The 20,009-nt window shown below is 46.9% G+C and overlaps 1 protein-coding gene and 1 non-coding gene across 2 annotated transcripts in view; one reads left to right on the forward strand and one right to left on the reverse strand.

Annotated features, from left to right (window-relative positions):
- Positions 1–1,973: 1,973 nt before the first annotated feature.
- LOC8025016 (receptor-type tyrosine-protein phosphatase N2) overlaps positions 1,974–20,009 on the reverse strand; it is a 542,301-nt gene continuing 524,265 nt past the window's right edge. The window contains exons 23-24 of the mRNA XM_042294236.1: positions 3,404–3,811; positions 1,974–3,288 (exon numbers count right to left, since the gene is read on the reverse strand). Coding sequence (XP_042150170.1) covers positions 1,974–3,288; positions 3,404–3,811 — 1,723 coding nt within the window. The remainder of the gene's footprint in view (positions 3,289–3,403; positions 3,812–20,009) is intronic.
- On the forward strand, positions 19,760–19,831 carry Trnap-agg. The gene has a single exon. It is a non-coding gene; the product is annotated as a tRNA-Pro (tRNA).

The raw sequence follows: 20,009 nt of genomic DNA on the forward strand, positions 1-20,009 counted from the left end.
GTAGCGCCGGTTGAGAGGATGTATCCTCTTCGGTGGTAAAGTTCTCCCTCAGGTAATCCGAGAGGTGGGTGCCAAGGTTGCTAGGTTCCTCCCCTGTGCTTTCGTCAATAATGGCTGTTTCCTGGTCTCTACCATCCAACGTTCCGAGGTAGGCCCAGAACTTCATCGGTGCGTCCCTGCCGCTGCATCTAATGTCCCGGAGAGTAGCCAGATCCGCAGTCCTTATCTTCTGTTGGACCAACTGTTTAGCTCTGTTTTTCAGTACTTGATAACTGTGCCATTTTTTGTCAATCTCGTGTGTCTCTCCTGTACGGAGCGCCATTCGGTGATGCAGGTTAGCCTCCTGCCGGGCATGGATGGCTGCCTTGACCTCACCATCCCACCATCTCTTACGTCGTCTGCGTCCAGCGAGCCTTTTTGGTGCGTGTCGCTTAATCAGGTCTTAAAGCACTGTGATGTAGGCTTGATATCCAGTCGCCTGTTTCCTGCTTTCACTGTTCTCAAATGTCTCCATGATAGTCGCCACTGTCCGCTTGCTCAAATAAGTTCGCCGTGGGCGTTGATATCGTTCCTGTGTCTTTTTCCAAGTGGCCTTGCTGAAGTCCAGCCTGAGGCGATTATGATCACCGCCAAGGCTGTGCTCGCCGCCCTCGTCTATCAAAACTCGAGCAATGCTTTTCCCGAGACGGTGAGACGCTAAAGCATAATCAATACAGGTTTTGCTTCCTCGAGCACACCATGTGAACTGTCCCTCACATGTTGACCGCAGGTTGAGTACCTCAAGTTGCAGCTCTTCCGCTAGCCATAGGAGCCGCCGCCCATTACTGTCCTCCCACCCGTCCAACTCACCAAGATGGCCGTTGAAATCTCCCATGATCAAAATATTCTTACCGACGCCGAGGGCCTTCGCATCACTGGCAATACTTGTCACACTCGCTTGGTTCTCATCCTCCCGCGCACTTCCCACAGCAAGATAAACCACGCACACTGCCACTGGACACTGTAACAGTTCTCCTGTCACCCAGATGTGGTCTTGGCAGGTCTTGTTTTCCCTCTGCCAGGATTCCTACTCCCCCTCCTTTTCGCTGACCTTCCTGCCGGTTGCACCCGGTCGACTGCCAGTCCGGGTGAATAGGCGGTTCCTCAAGGTCACGAAGGTGTGTCTCTGCAACCCCAAAAAGCACGATGCTCTCAGTGTCCATTGCTTGATAGAGCTCCTGCCATTTCTGCTCCCGTCTTGCTCCCTGGAGGTTGAGAAACCCAACTCTTTCCGTCACCGTGTTTTGGTGTTTCCGCCGTCTTCTCCTCACAACTCGGCCCTTCACTACATCACCGTCGTTACAGCGTCTGGGTTGTCTTACTCCTGTCCGGTGGTCTCCAGCTGCCTCCGAACAGTCTGTGCCACCATGGCCTGTATCCATGGGGGTGGGTCCAGTGGATAGCACCCTGGTATACTCGAGTTGTGCACAAACGGGTATAGTCCCATATTCATTTGCCGTGGGTTCGGCATCGCCACCCATGGTGGGTCCATGCAAGTTGATGGTGGCATTTGTCTGAGATGGAGGCACGTCGGTACCGGGACCGCTGGGGTTCTTTCTCTGGATGGTGCTAATTCCCCCATGAAAGACTTCGTTTCTGGGAGCGCGCTCCCCTGCATTGTGGCGCATTCCATGATTGGCCGGACAACTTGACCCCTGGTGTCCGACTTGAATCTCGGCCGTTGGGGGTATCCCATCCAGGTCTCTCTGGACGGCGATGGAGCTTCCGGTCTGCTGTCGTACACCTGACTTCCTTCCAGGCCTCGGCGGCGTACCTGGTGGTGTACTACTTCTTCTGTATTTTGTGTCAGGCTTTTTTCGTCCAACTGCTTGGGATACCAATGATTTCCTGTGTTGCTTCTCCTCTTCCTCCGCTCGCCTAAAAAAGTTTCCGCGACTTCTGCTAAGCGGCCCGTCACCACGTGGGTACCTTCTTTATTGTAATGCAGCCCGTCCTTCTTCATTGTGGCTGTGATCGCTAGGTCCCGAGTTAGGTCCACATATTTGGCTCGTATTTTTTTGCACATTTTTTTGAGCCTGGCATTTTAACAGCATAGCTGCTGCCTGCATCTCCTTGCCTCTGCTCGTAACTTCGGGGATAGAGCAAACCACCAGGGCACCTTTTCTCGTTCTCCACTTGTTTTCTAGGCACTCCTCAATTGCATCCGGTTGGTGTCCTTGCAAAAGGTCGTTCATCCCAACATGTAGGATGTACATCCTAGGAATTCTCCTCGCCTGTCCTTCATACTCTGCGATCAGTGCATGAACTGTTGCCACAGTCGCCTTTCTGTTCATCAGTATTTCAAACCTTTGGTCATCTGTCATCTCTCCATGAAGAGTCTGTGCAAATTGCCCTACATTATGGACTCCAGCAATTAAAACCTCCCGTTTTACGCCCCAGGGTGGTCGTACGAATCGCTGGGTGGATTTTTCATGGCTCATTAAGGTTCTGCACGTCTCCCTGTTGTTATCTGGGGGACACAGGAGTGACTGTCGTCCTAGTCTCTCCTTACTACCATCAGCTCTATTGACGCCTGAGGCACACTTTGGGCACGTGTCATCCACGCTTGTCTTGTTGCTCTCGGCTTCTTGAGCTTCATTTGCTTTCTCCACGCCCCTAATACCCAGTAGATCTGTCTGGGACGCCTGCGTTTTATGCGTCGAGGTAGAGAGTACCCCCTGGTCGTCGCAGGTGTCTTCTTGTGACGCCACATGCAGGTCTGCTAACTGATCATTCAGCAACCTGTTGAGCCTTGTTTCGAGTCCCTCGCATCGGGCCATCAAACTCAGCAGTGCTTCCTTGCTTTCCAACCTTTCTTGCCACATATTTTCAAGCCTCTTCAGCCGCTGAGCCATCTGGTCAAATTTTTTCCTCTCTGCATCAGCGTGTTGTAGACGATTGGTCAGTTCGCTCATTTGACTTCCGAGCTCTTCAAGCCTAGTTTGCTGCGATGTTTGTGCACACTCGAGTGAGGTGCAAACACTGCAGTTATAGCCTGCGCGCTCCCCTGTCAACCCCTTGCTCACAAGCCCCCTGTCTGACGATGACATGTTATCTTTGTTGGCCTTCTGGGTCATCTCTTTTACTGCCAGGTCGTAGGTCGACGCAGACGGGTGAAGCCGGTTCTTATCTGTACCTCTGTCCTTGTGTTCGTACAGACTTTCTTTGGCAGTAGGTCCGGAGTCCGGGAGCGTGTTGGTTTCTGGAAACTGCACGGGGGTATGGCACTGCAGTCCGTCCGGCCTGGCCCTGTGCATCCCCTAGCAGCGTTGGGGGGGGGGGGGGGGGCGGAAAAGCACTGTCCCGAGCCACTATTGGAGCAGATGTCGTCTCGGTTAAGAGCTCGTCAGCACAATCAACATACTCTTCCGTGTCGACTTTGGCTGTCATCGGGAGACTCCCTCCATCTTCGGTCGCCGCCTCAAAGCTGCCCGGGAGCTCCTGAGACTGAAGGTTACGTTGGGCATCGGGCAGTGTAGCCGTAGGAGTTGCCGTGATATCGTTGTTTTCGGAAGTCACCTCGTCTTCCTTCGCCATCATGTTGCGGCTGCCCGGGGACTCCAGACTGGAAATGACACCATGCAGATCCTGCGGAATGTCCTTGGGAGCATCCCCAATTGTTTGTAGGCGTTCCACGAGTTCACTCTTGTTGCCAGCGGTGGAGAGGCCCCGTGCCTTCAGCACCCTTTTCAAATCCTGCACCTTCATCGCTGCGTTCGCCATATCGAGCTTTGAACGTATCGTGGCGCCATCTGGTGTGTAATGTTTACACCTGTAATAAATTTTGTCTGATTTTTTTTTTATTTGACTTACTCCACCCTTTGAAGCACCTCATCTCGGGCAAGGAGAGTACTAGGAGGGGGCACGTTGCAATATGTGTATGTGTAAGCGTTGTAAGTGAAGAATGGGGGGGGGGGGGGGGGGGGGCGAGGGCGAGGAGAGGGCCAATAATGGATACGCACCGGGCGCGTTGATCACTGGCTCCAAGTTTAAACGAGAGAGAAAGCGTTGTAATGTTGTGCCCAACGTTACCCCAGATCTCTCTGGCAATTGGTGCGCGTGACATGTCACGTTCGAGATGGATGGTTGATTGTAGCATCATTCCTTGCAGGCCTGCGCGCTCTCTGTCCGGTAGGTTTTATCAGATCAAAAGCTAGACGTGAAGCAAGCAGCTCCGTCCGGCAGGTCACGTGCTGGGCTGATAAGTGACGAGAGTAAGGAGGAAAATGAGAAAGAGGCGAGGCGTCAAAGGAGCATGGCTTGTGGAGGCTGGGCGGCTGACGTAGCCTACGGAGCAGAGTAGCGCAATCCTTTGATCCGCGTGTTTTGCGGACAACATGGCCGACAGAGCAGCTTGGCGCGAGTCATGTGGTACTCAGGGTTCCAGGAGGCGGCCCGCCCTATGGGAGAATACATAGAGATCGACTCAACACGGCTGATTAAAAAATAAATGGCGAGTTCACACTTTTCGAAATTAGTCTGTCGTGAAGTTGGTAAAGCACTAAACACTTCATCAAACTTTTCATAATGAATGCGTGTGAAAGTTTTGAGAAGGCGATTTCCAAGGCAATGGCATTTGAAGCAGACGATTGTTTAACGCAGCGGAGATGGACTTTATGGATTGGTCAGAGCGGGTCATGTGAATGGTGTGACGTCACCGCGTCGTCTGCTGCACGATGCCGCTTAGGCAATTTTGAAAAAAAATAACAACAACAAAAAACGTTATTACATGGCACACAACTTAGCGCCAATTATTGTAAACTGTTCCTTTATTATGTCAAAAACTATTGTCGTTCCGCACATCACCAAAATAATCAAGAAACAGCGATTTTTTCACGTTCCCCATGATCGGAGTTGGAACCCCCGGGCGTTCGCCGCTAGTCGCCGAGAGAGGGCGTTCTAGATTGCGCTACTCTGCTCCGAAGGTGACGTCATGCCTTCTCCTACCCTTCTATTCTCCTCGATCTCGGCGAAATTCCACGCTATGCATTGTGGGAATCAGTTGTCCCGCAGAGTTTCGGTTTCGATCGTTGCACGGTTTCACGAGCACCGTCGTACTCACGTGTCGTCGTCTCTCGGTCTCCGGGTCGCTCCTTATGCTTATTATGGTTCTGTGATTCGCGAATGACTGTGTATGCATGCTAAGCATCGCAAGCTAATTGCACAACATGTTTTTTTGTTTTTTTTTTTTTGCGAGAGAGGGAAAAGGGGGGGGGGGGAGGTGGGTTGTGGGTTGCTGATCAGCCGCCCACTGCGGACTACTGAAAACGCACGGCCTACACTGAACTGGATGCAAAATCCGCGATCCACGCAACGTTCTCAAATGCCAGCCGCGTCGGTTGCGTTTCCGAACACTGGTCTACGCGCAGGCTCGAAACCCGGCCGACGCGGTCTGTGCAGGTGGTCGAAATTAATCCCGAGTTCTTCGCTGACGTGTCCTTGATCATATCAACCCTGATCACCTGCCATTCGCGTTTAACTTCGCAATGCAGAATAGAACTCGTATAGGTTGAGACAGAACTTAGTAGTGAGGAAACGGGCGTGTTAGTATCGGTAATCACATCTGAGGAAGGAAAACGGGAAAGGATGTACAAACATAACCTTCGTTGTATGTGTTTTTGTCCGTCCTTTATACGTTTTCATGCGTTAAAAGGTTAGCGGTGCAACGTGAAATCTTGTTGTGCGTTCACCATCGTATCGATCACGGCTACGCACACAAGGGGCTTCGGGAATGAAAACCGCCGTAGTGTGTCAGCCTAAGTTTTTCAGAAAGCCTGCCCTGCGCAGCTCACAGAATTACTTTGTCAAGGGGAAGAATGTTGGCCCAAGTACAGATTATTGACATGTGGTGCGCCAACCCAAAACACAGAGGTCCCCGTGTGAAACAAAGACCTCGATCGGTGCCGGGACCGATTCCGTACCTCGATTTGGTAACCGGTATGTCGGGATATTTACACCCAGCATTTCAGGCTATCGAGTACTTAGAGTAATAATTACTGCATCAGGATGCACTGACACAATATCCTGGTTGTGCACGGCTCGGGGTCAACTGACGATTCGGGACACCGCACGACGTTGAACAAAGACCAAAATCCATACGCGCTCGGCTCCTGGCCAAAAGCCAAAAAGTTCCCAGAATGCAACGCGCGCGGTTGAATTTTCGAATAAGGGTGGCGATGTGGGTTAGTTGGTTCATACTGACGAAAAGGCAAACAGCGCGCAGAAAACGGGGACTAGAGGAAGTGCAGACAGGACAAGCGCTGACTCTCAACTGAAATTTAATCACAAGGAAACAAAACAAAGAAAACAGCAACTCCGCCCACGTCACATGACAAATTCACCACGTGTCCAAAAAAAACATCTCTTTTTCAATTCACCACGTGTCCAAAAAAAAATCTCTTTTTCAAAGAGATGTTTTTTTTTTCAATTCAAACATGTTTTTTTCAATTCAAAACATCTCTTTTTCAATTCACCACGTGACCAAAAAAAACATATCTTTTTCAAAGAGATGTTTTTTTTGGACACGTGGTGAATTTGTCATGTGACGTGGGCGGAGTTGCTGTTTTCTTTGTTTTGTTTCCTTGTGATTAAATTTCAGTTGAGAGTCAGCGCTTGTCCTGTCTGCACTTCCTCTAGTCCCCGTTTTCTGCGCGCTGTTTGCCTTTTCGTCTGAATTTTCGAGTTTTCTCATTATCGTTAAAATGGATTGCACTGAGTCTATTGACTCGCAGCATCTGATGGCATACTAGAGCGTGTTCGCCATGCAGCCCCGCTTTTTCGTCAGCCCGTTCAGAGCAGTGGGTGTGGCCTTGGCAACAAGAGGGAATGTACGTTTATGATAGGGTAAGGGGAAAAGAGGTGGGGGAGCTTTCGGTTTTTTCGGTTTCTCGGCACTTCCCGCGCTCCGTTCCGGTGCTGCAAGGTGTCATTTTTAACCCCCCCCCCCCCCCCCCCCCTTTCCCCCCTCTTTTGACCAAAAGGCTGGTTTCGACTACCTGCCTCCCCCTCCCGTTTGCCCCAAGGTCCGCTGCCTGTGGAAAATAAAATATACGTGTGTTGAAAGTCGAAAGATGGGCTGTCCGTGTTCTGTACTTTATGTGTAATTCTTTCGCATACTTTTTATCTAGTATCACCGCGCTGACCTCCAAAAGAAGTACCATAACTTTTGTGCGCAATTTTACACGTTGCACCTTTCAAACAATCTTTGAATGCGTTTTTTTTTTTTCGAACAAAATGTTTTTGTCAATAATTCTTACTTCTTTATCAGCGAATTCAAGTAATTCACTGTTGCCGCTGTTTCCCCAAGTGAGTTCGAGCTGCCGAACCCAGGGATCCTGGGTTCAATCCCCACACCTGCCCGTTTCGATCTAGATGAGCATCGTACCGGTGTGCGGCCGTGTATCACTACTGCGTGGTGCACAGACCCCAGGCTAGCGGTTGTAACGCACTGGCTAAATTGCTCATCTGCAGTGGGTATTCATGGCGCCATGTTCTGGCAGACTAAACTCCTGCTGTATAAGCAACTAATGACTAATTTGTTTTTGTTTTTTGCCCCAAGTCGGTAGGTGGGCTTGTGACAATGGCCACAGAAGCGAGAAAATAGGCCACCGAAAAAGAGAGGAGCGGACAGCAACTGAGTATCTAGAGCAAATGCTGCTAGCGCCAACGACAAGCGTCCATACAGCCGAGGCGCGATCAAACATACGACGGCAGCTCGTGCTTTTGAGTTTCGCGGTTAATAGGGCAGTGGATAGGAGGCGCCTCGGTCGGCTGCTAGTCAGTGCGGCTGGTGGCCAAAAAGGGCGACTTTGGGAGGTCCATGTCACCGCGAGCGTTGAACACGAGCGCTGCGTCACAGTTCGAAACGGCACTTGGAGATTCGAGCTTGAATCAGGTCCCGTGATCGCCGCCGCCGGACGTCTGCGAGTTTCAAAACTTCCCCATAAGATGGCGTCACTTGTCAAACCAAAACTTTCATTGCCCGATGTGCAATGACCGCCTCTTAGCATAGCGCTACCTGCGGAGATTCTCCCCTCTGCCGTCGTTCTCCTCTCTTTTACGGCGGCCAAACTGCCAGGACATGGAAGTGTTGGCTGCTTCGGGTTCCGCAGTTTAAACTGGCTCTATCCTTAAATTTCACCCGGCATGTTCTGGTTGTGAACTCTTCCCTTCGAGCTTCGGACACCAAAAAAACTTCAAGAATTATCTAGAATATTATGCTCCTTGTTATGTAGCTATTTTATTTGTGTAGGAGTTGAGCTCTTGCATTCTTTCTTCCCACATCCTCCCCTCGACCTCCTGTGCTCATTTTCCCAAGGAGTTCATTTGCTCAGCTTCGTCATGCGCTAAATTTTTATGTACAGTGTTTCCCCCTCACACACCCCCACCCCCCCCCCCCCCCAAAAAAAAAAAAAAAAAAAAAAAAAAATCAATGTTTTTTTTTTTATCGCAAAAATAAACTAATTAACCCCGAACGCTCATTCTCCACCCAAAGGTAGCGCTAGAGGTTCGAACCAGATGCCAAAGTTTCAGCACGTTCAAAACCTGAATGGGAAAATACAGTTCATTTTTGCCCGTTTTCGGTTTCTGTTGCATAGAGCTTGATGTATTCGAGAGCTGCGTCGGCCGCCATTTTTCCATTGAAATCTTCAAAAAATCACGCAACTTTTGAATAAGTCATCTATCGGTACGTGCTAAAACTTTGGCATCTGGTTCGGACCTCTAGGCGGTGAATGAGCGCTCGGCGGTGCGTAGTTCGGTGAAAAAGACCTTGTAATTTTTTTTTTCTTTTGAGGGGGGGACCCTATATAAGTAAATAGGCTTCCTCGCTTTGCCTGCGTGGTAGGGTTAGTCCTTCTTTGAAGTCCAGACGGTGCGCACTATACATGTTGCTACTCTTCTCGATTCTGTGTGTTCCCCTTACTTTCCGGAGCTTCTCTACTTGACACCTAAACGTGACTGATCCTTCTGAACCTTCTTTCTTCTCAAGGGTGTCCTGCTCGTATATATCGCGGTGCAGCAACGTGATGTGATGTGATAAACCAAAACCACTATTGTGACGTTTTACGTTTAACTTGGATCTCCCAAGAAAAGTCGAATTGGTTGTACGAATAATTAGACAGCGAGAAGTCTGTGCTTTTTAGAGGGGGCGTCGGGCGTCTCCGCCGTTGGTGGCCAATTGACGAAGGCAGTATGACTTCGAGATAGAGTAATCTGTAAGAAGTTGCCAAATAGAAATGGCGACCTGGAACTGAATTGGCCCCTCCCCTGTCACTAAATTCACACTTATATGAGTGGCAGGTTTCTGTTTCAGAGATAGCACTTTGTGTGTGGTACAATTTTGAATGGCACTTTTTTCAATTAGCATTCTGTACATCTAAATTGCACCATGAGTCTTCTTCACTATCAGTCACACATATAGTTAACTCCACGGAGATTAGCAAAAGGACCCCCTCACCAGGGTAGTCAGACGTCCGTGACAGTGTCACCACCTGCAACATCCTAAGACGTCGTCTACAAGACACAGTGACAGACTGGCAGGTTTTTCTTCTTTTTATTGGGAGGACAGTAGGCGGGCTATCTACGCGGAGGACGTATTTTAACAATAATACAATTGAACCATGGGGAGAAATCAACTTGGCCTTTACCGGATTTCAATGAACACGAGTGCTTTCCCGAGTTCAGCAGCAGCAACAACAACCACAGTCTTCCAACGTGGCACCAGACGTTCTGAACATTTTGGCGAACGCTCGCGTCTCTCGTTCACACATGTACGTTCTCTTGTGTTGAGTATACGTCGCGTTCTCGTGTAACCGTTTTAACACACTGGCGTAATCTATCAGGTATCACTAGAACACGTTAGACTTTTGTACTAAATGTATCAAGGAGTGCCCAGGCTCTTTAAATCGACCGCATAATTCGGGTTTTTAACATATCGCGCTACGACTTTGTGCAGCGTTGCCCACAGATGGTGCATTTTGTTTTTGTAAAATTTGCAAAGAGCGAACTTACCCGAGGAAAAAGTAAAGAAAGAAAAAGGCTTAGCTCCTATAGAGATGCAGCGAAGCCAAAGGTCTTCAAACAATACGGCGCCGTTTCGTACGGGAGACAAGAGAGGGTGCAAGCGGTCGCGATGCCAACTGCGCCAACGAATGAGCATACGGCGCCGAAAGCCGGCGTCTTTAGCAGACGATATTTTCGACTCAAAAGCGGAGCGCATTCCACAGGCGGCGACAGTCGCAGAAACAAAAACAGGCGCGGTAACAAGGAACTGCAAAGCAGATGACATCGGTACCCCCGAAAAAAAACAAAAAAAAAAACAGTCAATCTATCTTGACAAACCATTTTTCTAATCGATTATGTGTCCATTCAATGTTTTATTAGTAAGGATGCTAAAATAATGCATTGGCAACTGATATCAGAAAAGCTCGCACTGCTTTTGAGTCGAAAAGTTCGTCTGCTAAACACGCCGGCTTTCGGCGCCGTATGCTCGTTCGCTGGCGCAGTTGGCATCGCGACCGCTTGCGCCATCTCTTGTCTCCCGTGCGAAACGGCGCCGTATTGTTTGAAGACCTTTGGCTTCGCCGCATCTCTATAGGAGCTAAGCCCTTTTCTTTCTTTACTTTTTCCTCGGATAAGTTGGCTCTTTGCAAATTTTACAAAAAAACAAATGCACCATCTGTGGGCAACGCCGCACAAAGTCGTAGCGCGATAGGTGAAGAAACCGAATTTCGCGGTCAATTTAAAGAGCCTGGCCACCCCTTGATACACCCAGTATAACTAAACTGAAGAGTTTGTAGTATTTGCAAGATCAAATCTATGCTCCATTTATAAAAACATATTCGCCTATAACATTGCCAAACTCATTTTAAGCCCACGGTTAAAGTATGACGTGTAAAAAGTTACAAAACTATATACGCAGGTTGGGGGTGTTCCAGGACTGCCCGATAGATGAGGTCAGTGTGTTAAACGTTTACAAGAGAATACTACCCTTTCAACGCAAGATAATGCAACTAGTAATCGAATCTTTTTGCGGATCTCTTCCATGCGATTTGGCAACGTGTGCGCAGTGTCAAAGTTGTTCCATATCTTGCGTTTTCTTCAGACCGAGGTTGAAGAGACTCTTTTGCGTCTTTAAGTCGTGTGGCTGTGTTATTCAGCTCGCTGCTGAAGAAGTGCCAGGCACTGATATCTTTATGCGAAGATAAATGAAACAACGTGTAACGCACACACTGGGAATTTACCTTTAATCGTGCTGCCACTATACCTCATGAGTGACTTAACTTTGTGGGGATTGGCTATCACACCGCGATCCCTGAATCACAATCGTTACCTTGTTCGAAACGAAGAATAATTCTAAAACGTTCGATAAACCTCGTAACACATTCAGCCCTTCAGATTCTATTAACATTGGGTGTGCGCACTTCACGTGGCTTTCTTAGAATCCTTCAGCTGACAGATATAGCATAACAGACTAGCATGGCAAACACCAACATCATTCCATCGACGACCAAAAATAGCATCTGTCTTCCTTTTTTTTTTTTTTTACAGCGGAATGCTCGAAAATAGTTTGTACACGGCTATATGTCGATAATATTCGAGGGGAATCAAAGTCGGCTCAAAGTATAAGAACACCTGCAAACAGTGCAATATCAACTAGCCTGCGACGCCAAGAAGTGCCACAGAAAAGTGCAAGTCACTACCCCTGCTCTAAGCAATCAGCAGCTTGATAACCTTAGAGACCGACGGACGGCTCTGATGACCCAACGCTGCGGTAGCGCCGCTGTCGGCACGGCACATGTGCAGACGCCATACCTCCAGCAATACTACGCTCGCGGCACAAACCAGCGCTTGCTTGCATCGTCTTGGCGTACAGCGATAACGATACATTCTGATTGGTTGAAAGTTGCTGAGAGCTCACGTAGTGACATGATGACTTCTTGCTGAACCCTGAAATGTCTACCAACCCTACCGGCAGCATCGTGAAACAAAGAGGTGAATGTTATAAGAACGACCAACTTTCTTCGTGTAAAATCCCGCTAAAATGTTTTTTAAGTGTTAAAAAAACAACCAAAAAATCGGCCAACTCGTTTTCTAAGCCTGAACACCAGTCGTATTAAAACGTAAATCGTCATCACGCATTTTTTGTTTCTTTAGTCCTGCAGGTGTTATTAGTTCAAGACTAGGTGCTCTGTTCTTTTGTTAAAGTTGACTTGCATTTTCGTTCCTCATCATCGTCGGCATGTAGTAGTTCTATCGCATTTTTTGTTTTGTTTCCCCATTTTGTTAATCCCAGAGGAGTTATCAAAGACATATCAAAGACCACATCTCTACCTTTCGTTCGCCATCCCTCGGCTAACCAAAGCATCACACTTTTTCTTGCAGTTCTTGGCGTCGAAGCGTCGAAGGGTACTTCGGGTCATACATCTAGGGTAGTTACACACAGTTTATAATACGGCGCACTGATCAGCCTTTTGAGTCTGATCCGCAATGAGGAATATGTACAAATAACTTCAGTGTTTTGTTTTGTGTGCACAATACATTAGACAGGTTTTTGAGTTGTGCATACGTAAATCAACACAGAATTCAAATACGCTACAAGTTGTTTCTCTTTTTTTTTTTTACGGTTACAAAGCTTGTTATGTTTAGGAGGGAACATGACATTAAAAAATAAAACACACGTGAATGCTTGGTCAATAAGAGAGTTGAACACAAAGGCGGTTTGCAAGCAAAGAAGATTGTAGGCGACTGGCTGCTTCCAACAGCAGAATTTTCTTAAGCAGCAACTGCCTTTAGATTTGTTGTTAAATGCAATACTTGCTTATGGCTGAGGTTCATGGACATTTTGCCTACACGAAACATTCGCGTGCAGGCGGATCGCGACGGCATGATGATTTTAAAAGCACTTTCGAACAAATATTTCCTTTTTCTAATCGCAAACGCATATCAATTACCAAGGTGAAAACCCTCATCTTGTTTTTAGGACAATTTTGTGCCGCAGGGTTAACCTCATTATTTGCTTCTTTTGTCTTTTGTCACGCCCAATTTTTTGTGCAATCGCGGCCATTTTATATCGTTACTTTCTTGACAGCTGTGGATCAAATACCGTGAACTAAACTGGTAACGCAGCTACAAAACAGTACATTTAAGGACGACAAAAAGAAAACGACTGGGGGACATTGAGAGGAAGGTTCAACACGACGCGCATGAACCTGCAATCAGACGCACGGGCATAGACACACGTGAAGGGAGGGGTAAGACTGCGAGGGGAAGAGGTAGCGTGGAATGCAGTCGTAGTAAACAAATAATCAATAAATAAGCAGGACATGATACGCGCTACCGATTGGACGAAGAAGGAAGAGAAGCAGTGCCATCCAAACTAAGCAGTCGGCTGCGATTTTGCAACACGTAAGAATCAAAGGTAAATTGAATCCTTTCTTTTTTTTAGGTCCTCTTTTTGGAGCTGGCTCATGGGTTCACTTTGGCCCCAAGTGTCGCAATTTGCGGCACGAGTTGGGGTGATCGTCGAAGAGTAGAGAGAGACTTCTCTCTCTCTCTCTTTGTTGTTGTTGTTGTTCTTCTTGTTCCCTTTGTTCAAGTTCGCTTCCGTCGTTCAGTGAGAGAGTGCTTTGAGAATAGCGTGAACTTCTTCAGCTATAGCCATCAGCACGAACTCAAACTGGGCCTGCGGAGAGAAACAGAAAAAGACGAGAGCAGGGTCAATATGGAAGTTAAAGGACCAATACAACATGGTCTCACAAAGGGTGCTTGGAGGTATACAGGAGAACGTGGGACACTGAGCAAATGCGGGATCTGCGTTTTTTTCTTTAATTTTTATTTTGCAGTTGAAATCCTGCTTATATGAGGGACCATCTTAAGCGGTGAAACTTTGCTCGACATTATAGTTAATGTGTAAAATTAGAAAGAGGTGCATCGCAATTCATGCGAAAGTGAACACGCAATCGTCATGCGGCGTAATGAAGCGGCGGCCGTGTCGGCGTGTGCGCTTTTGCGAACCAAGCCAACACCACCTATACCAAAGAAAGCCTATGATGGTGTTGACCAATCATGGGGAGGTGAAATATAATAAGGCGCGTTTTGCCGCCACGGCCGCTGCTTCACGACGCTGCAAGAAGGCGGCCATCATATTGGGCAAATATTTCGGCTGCCTTCGTCGGCGCCATCTTGAGTGAGTGTTCATTAAAGTACTTCAAAAGCAGTGTTTTCCCGCACCAACTCCATCTACGCACTGCAACGCACCTGAACTTGTAATGTGGCCAAGCCGCCTCAAACTGACCCCTTCGCGTTGGTAAATGCGTATTTCCACACTGGAAAAAGCAGTTGTCGATCGCGTGTTCATCTTTATATGGATCGCGATTGTATATTCGTACACGAAGAACCAACTTTTGCCACGTGTTTTGGGTTGCAGTGATTGGGACTTGAGGTTAACTACAGTCGGCATCGCATCATGGTGTGTTGCGGTTTGGGCTGCGACTCATCGTGTTTTTTCCGATCTATGTAATCGGGAAACGAATAAAAGAGACAAAGAAACTGCTACGCAAAACATTTTGGTAAGCTCCACGAGGCAAGTTGTAGAATCCGCCTTGTTAGGCATTGAAAGGCGCGACGACGCCAGATCTGACACGAACTACGTTCGTCACAACATAATGTTCAGAATCCAAGCGTGGTGCGTCGCTGTTTTTTTAGTTCAACTTCTCATTCGCATGGCTGCTAGGCACTCGCAGAATAAACCGCCAAATTTTTGTGAGATATAGTCCAAAAATAGTCAGATGTCGGGCTATAAAAATTTCCCAAATAGGCCAAAATATAAAACTTCGTTCAAAATATTTGAAAATTTTCTTTGGAACATTGACAACATAATGCATGTATCAACAAAACAATGAACACACACACACAAACACACACGCACGCACAATTACACGCGCGCGCGAACGCACGCACGCACGCACGCAAGCACGCACGCACGCACGCACGCACGCACGCACGCACGCAGACAGACAAACAAAGCTTTCAGAACTAATGGCGGAGCACGGGTACATCACTGCGGTATTGAAACGGGCCATAAGAACTTCAGACGGTAGTACCTTAGCTAAAAACGTTCGAAGTCTCCGCGACCAACACCATTGAGGGTCCACTTAGTACTGCATTTTCAAGCTTGGGATTTGGATAGTTGCCTTCCTTACTCTCTTGAATGATAACTGTTTCCTACCTGGCTCGAAAAAAAGCTCGAGGTATACCTAAGCATTCCTTACGAGTTGTGAATGCGAAAGCATGCAAGCCGCTCGTCCGCTCCCTTGGTCGTCTGCTGCGTACTAGCGCGCGCGCGCTTGGGGATCTCAGAGGCCATGGCGCAGCGGCCAATGGGAGCCCCGTCGACCGCGCGCCAGCCAATGGAATTGAAGGCGAATCGCTCCTATTGGGATCGCGGAAACCAGGAGCTGTTTTCGCGCTTCAAACTGGTGACGTCAGCTCGCTCCACGAGACAGTTAATGCTTTCGCATTAATACAATGTTTAATGCCTTGAAGCCAAGAGCTTTGAAATTGCTTGAACCTTGGGTATGAATTAGCACAGGGATGGGCAAATATATTAAAAAAAAAAATGTGTCAAAATACAGATACAAAATACTTGGACAAAAATACATTTAATTAAGGAAGAATATTTTCACTGCACGAGTGAATTTAGCCACGAGGGGCATAAGCTAAGAAAGTCTTCACGTCCCTTTAGGACTTCGCTCGGTCAAACGGAATACACCTACGCATGTGAAGACTGCTAAACCCCTTAAACCCAAACCACCTGTTCCCCAAACCGGCCTCGAGGCCGTATTTTTTTTTAAAAATAAAATGTATTCAGTCATAAAATTACAGATCCCATTACACCTTCTAGAAAAGTAGTGATATAAAAGAGAAATAGAACGAGAGTATTTGATCATGTTTAAACACTTTAACAAATACATTTTGTCCTCATAGTTTGATATCTTAAGAACAAATTTAACACCCGGCAAAAAAAAAAAAGAAGCTCTTAATAATAAATTTGCAGCTCTAAAATGAAATGTGTTTGTCATAGATAGGCGGGCACATCCGGAAAAATAAAGCATTCAGTTTGAGTTTAATTTCGAAGGGTCATTTGAAACAACAAGTCCTTTTCAAAGATATTGTTAATACGGCGTCCTTAAAAAAAAATTGCAACCAAGAAGTTGCACCCATCATCCATCCTGCTTATGCCTTGGTCTTCCTTAATTTTTTTCTTTCTCGGTGTTAATCTGGGTCAAAGTAAGTTTCATGCTCCTTGCAAATGTCTTCCATCACGAAGAGTGTCCAAAATCGCATTTCATTTCAATCTATACAGTGCACAAAATTGCACTTGGGCAGTGTTTGAAATACTCAATTTTCAGCATTTAAATACACTTGATCAAATACACTTGGTGTATTTGAAATACCGTCCATCCCTGATTACCTCTAGACAAGCAGCCGGGCCACCAGACTTTCCCGCCAACTACAAAAATAAGTATCCTAATTGTGCTATTTATGACCCAAACTGGCAACCCTACTCTTCCGCTGGTTTCCCTTTTGTGAATCGCCATCATTGACTTTTCACGTGCTGTGCGGGAAAGTACACGCGCAGTCTTTGTTCTCAAACAGGTCTCGTTGGATTCGAGAGACTGAAAGCTTAGGAAACGATGCCTGTGGCTGATCACGCTTCTTGCTTCGTGATTGGCCCTTTGCCGTTCTTTGTCAACTAGTGCCGCAATCTGACTGGCGATGGAGCGATAAGAAGATGCTCGAGAGACTCGCACGTTCCGAGTTCCTTAAGCTGTCATTGGGTATGGGACAACCTGCAATTAAAAGACTGAATCACCTTTGTCTTGACCATTCCGGTACGCTGGTCGCGCATGTGTTCCAGGGTTGCTGCGATGTCGATTTCTTTTGCTCCTGCGCGCAAGAATAGAACGAGGAATATTAAATACGTTTGCAAGCGGCCGCGCTTCGAGAGCTAGTCTGGCCAGAGTGGGCGGAAAACGCTTTTTTTGGGAGCCCGTCTGTAGACCGTAAGTACGCCTCAACAATGTTTGACTATCGGACGATCTACCCATACCAGCCGCAAGATGGCGGCGCCCAGAGGCGGAACGCTCTCTGACGTGACGTCACGCCACTGTGGTGGCGCTGTTGAGGGCACTGCGTAAAAGCAGACGCGCAATCTCTCGCGAATCTGGTATGTGCACGCGCAGCGCTCGCATCTGGTGTGGTCAAATGCGGGCTTGTTTGTAAACAGTGCGTTGGTGTATAAACTAACGCGCTGTTTGCAAAACAGACTCTCGTGTTCCTACACCAGATGTGCGCACCGCGAGTGGGCAGGCATCAAAGTCACACGAGGAGGAGCGTCTGCGCAGGCGCCGTGCCCGACAGCAGAGTCACCGCAGCGACGTGATGTCAGGACCACGCGTTGGAAGTACGCCCTCTGGGCGCCGCCATCTTGCCGCTGGCGCGTGCCAGGGTGTAGGTGTGTTACCGTGCAATCGTGTGATAGTCCAACCTTGCTAAGGCGTGCCCAGGGTTGCCGAACGAAGCTCGGGACTGCTAGAAAACTTCACAAGACAACGAGGTGCTGCAGGTGTGGTTTCGCTTTAGCTAAAGCTTACAGAAAAAGATATATATATATATTGAGGATTACCTTTAGCCATCCGGTTAAGAACCATGTCAATGAGACAGTAGGTCCCGGTTCGCCCGATGCCATCGCTGGGGAAAGAAAAAAAAATACACATTGTAACGTGGTATTCACCTTTGTTTAATTGACAACATTGCAGCTTAATTTGTGTTCATATTAAACATTTTTTGTATGAATCTTCGCTGTGCTTCCTTAATTGTTGCTTTTTTGATTACTCAGAATACATTACCTATTTGTTAGCCGAAGGGTCTCGGAATTAAGTAAAGCGTAAAGAAAGTTTATATTTTAAAACGGACAGAACAAAATTGGTAGCTAAATCTAGATAGCCATAATTCAGATAGAAGCTTGATCTTACTGGTCCAATAGTTATGCTAACATTTTATAGGTCACATATCTCCGCCTTGAAAACGAACACTTCAAGCCAAATTTATTGGATATTACTTGGAGAAAAACAAAAGTGGGCCAGGCCTCCTACAAATACATTTGAAACTTATCAATAAAAGAAATGGTATTTTTGGGAGGTATAAAACGATAGCTGGGCTTCTCTCTTTGTGTAAAAATAACAATCATACAACTTTCGACAGTTTCTTTAAAGTTTAAAAATATATACGAGCAAACAATTACCCTGATACGTCCAATATCCGATCACCTTCTTTGTTTTTCGAATCTGACTAAGCATTACTAAGAATTTTGTCAATGATGATTTTTTTCTATCTCGCTTAAATACTTGAACAGAATACGCAGAAGAACCACGCAGCACACAAAAGTCCAAGAGCTCGATGTTTGTCATTACACTTCTAGGTTTGACTCCCCGCATAATTTAAAATGTCCCTTTACCGGTCACAAACCCGCTCCTTCCGTTTGTTTGCCTTGCCAAGACATGGTAGTAATACCTAGCTTTCACCCCATTCCCTAATCTAAAAAAAAAAAGATTTTCGCCAAAGGTAGGCTTTAAGGTAACCCAGAAAAAAAAAAAAAACGGTAGATAAACAAAAAAAAGCTAACAAAAACGAGCAAAAAAAAAAAAAAAAAAACCCAAGCACTCCGCATAGCATTTTTTAGGACAAACTTTAAGCTTCCCGACAGAGACACAGAACACAGACAATGCTTCTGCTGTAACAAGCAATGAAAGCACCAGAATGTTTACACGTTGCTCTAGAGTGCCTACATGTTTCCGCCGCTCCGGAGCGGAAACATGTAGGCACCCTACGTTGCTCGAACAGCGGTTGCTATAGCTGCACATAAAAACAACAAAGGCGTGGATTTTCATCGCTGGTAACAATGGAAGGTCTGTTTATGCAGTTTGCCACCGTGGCTTTACTTGGTTCATGGATACAGGCGTTATCTAGAGCCTGAATCCAATCGTTATCTAAAACCTGTCTTGTCCAAAAGAAAAAAAAAAAATCCGTCCGTTCGTTGCCGTGTTTGCTGCCCCCATTTACACAGTCGCGTTAAAATTTAGCGGACTTACGACCAGCTAAATTGAGTGGACGCTGTTGATGTGACAGGACAGCGTTGCGTCACATGGCACCGTTGCGTCACGCCACAGCATGACGCCACGTGATATTAGGTTCACGCCTAATTTTGAGCGTGATATTTCTCCGCCAAAATTACCGCATAACTTTCCCGATAATTTTAGAGGGGAAATAGTGACGGCTCATGTGGCATAAATTCTCAGCGTCAGATGACACTGCGACGTCTTCGCTGTGACACTGTGTCCCTGCGAAGCCCCGCCAATAACGACTCTCGCCGTAGAAAAAAGAACCGCGCTCTTCGCGAAAAGCATTACTTGAAGCAAACAGGTTCGAAGCGTTGGGAGCGGGGAAAAGGCGCTGAGAATCTCAAGGTCGCTAGGCTGCGACCGGCCGTTTTTCGGAAAACATGAAGGATTATAAGCGGCTCACTAAAGACGACGTTTTTTTTGTTTCTTTTTTACTTTAAGATAGGGCATGTTTTTTACCCAAGAAAATAAAAAGAAACATATGAAACAAGTTTTCTCTTTCTTTACTACGCTACTATCTTCGCGTAACTTTCCGTGGCTCGTTGGTCTAGGGGTATGATTCTCGCTTAGGGTGCGAGAGGTCCCGGGTTCAAATCCCGGACGAGCCCATGTTTTTTTTTTTTTTTATTTGCTTTTTTTATTTACAAATATAAAGGTATTATATGCACGGAACCATAACAAATTTCACAGTGACGCCAGCTACGCCAGACAGTGATTCTCCGTTAAATTTATCGGGAAGTGGTTTTCTGCTTAGCGATACATTTTTCTTCGATAAATTTAGCGGGG

This window comes from Ixodes scapularis, unplaced genomic scaffold (assembly GCF_016920785.2).
Source record: "Ixodes scapularis isolate PalLabHiFi unplaced genomic scaffold, ASM1692078v2 PGA_scaffold5__190_contigs__length_132052651, whole genome shotgun sequence".
NCBI lineage: Eukaryota > Metazoa > Arthropoda > Arachnida > Ixodida > Ixodidae > Ixodes > Ixodes scapularis.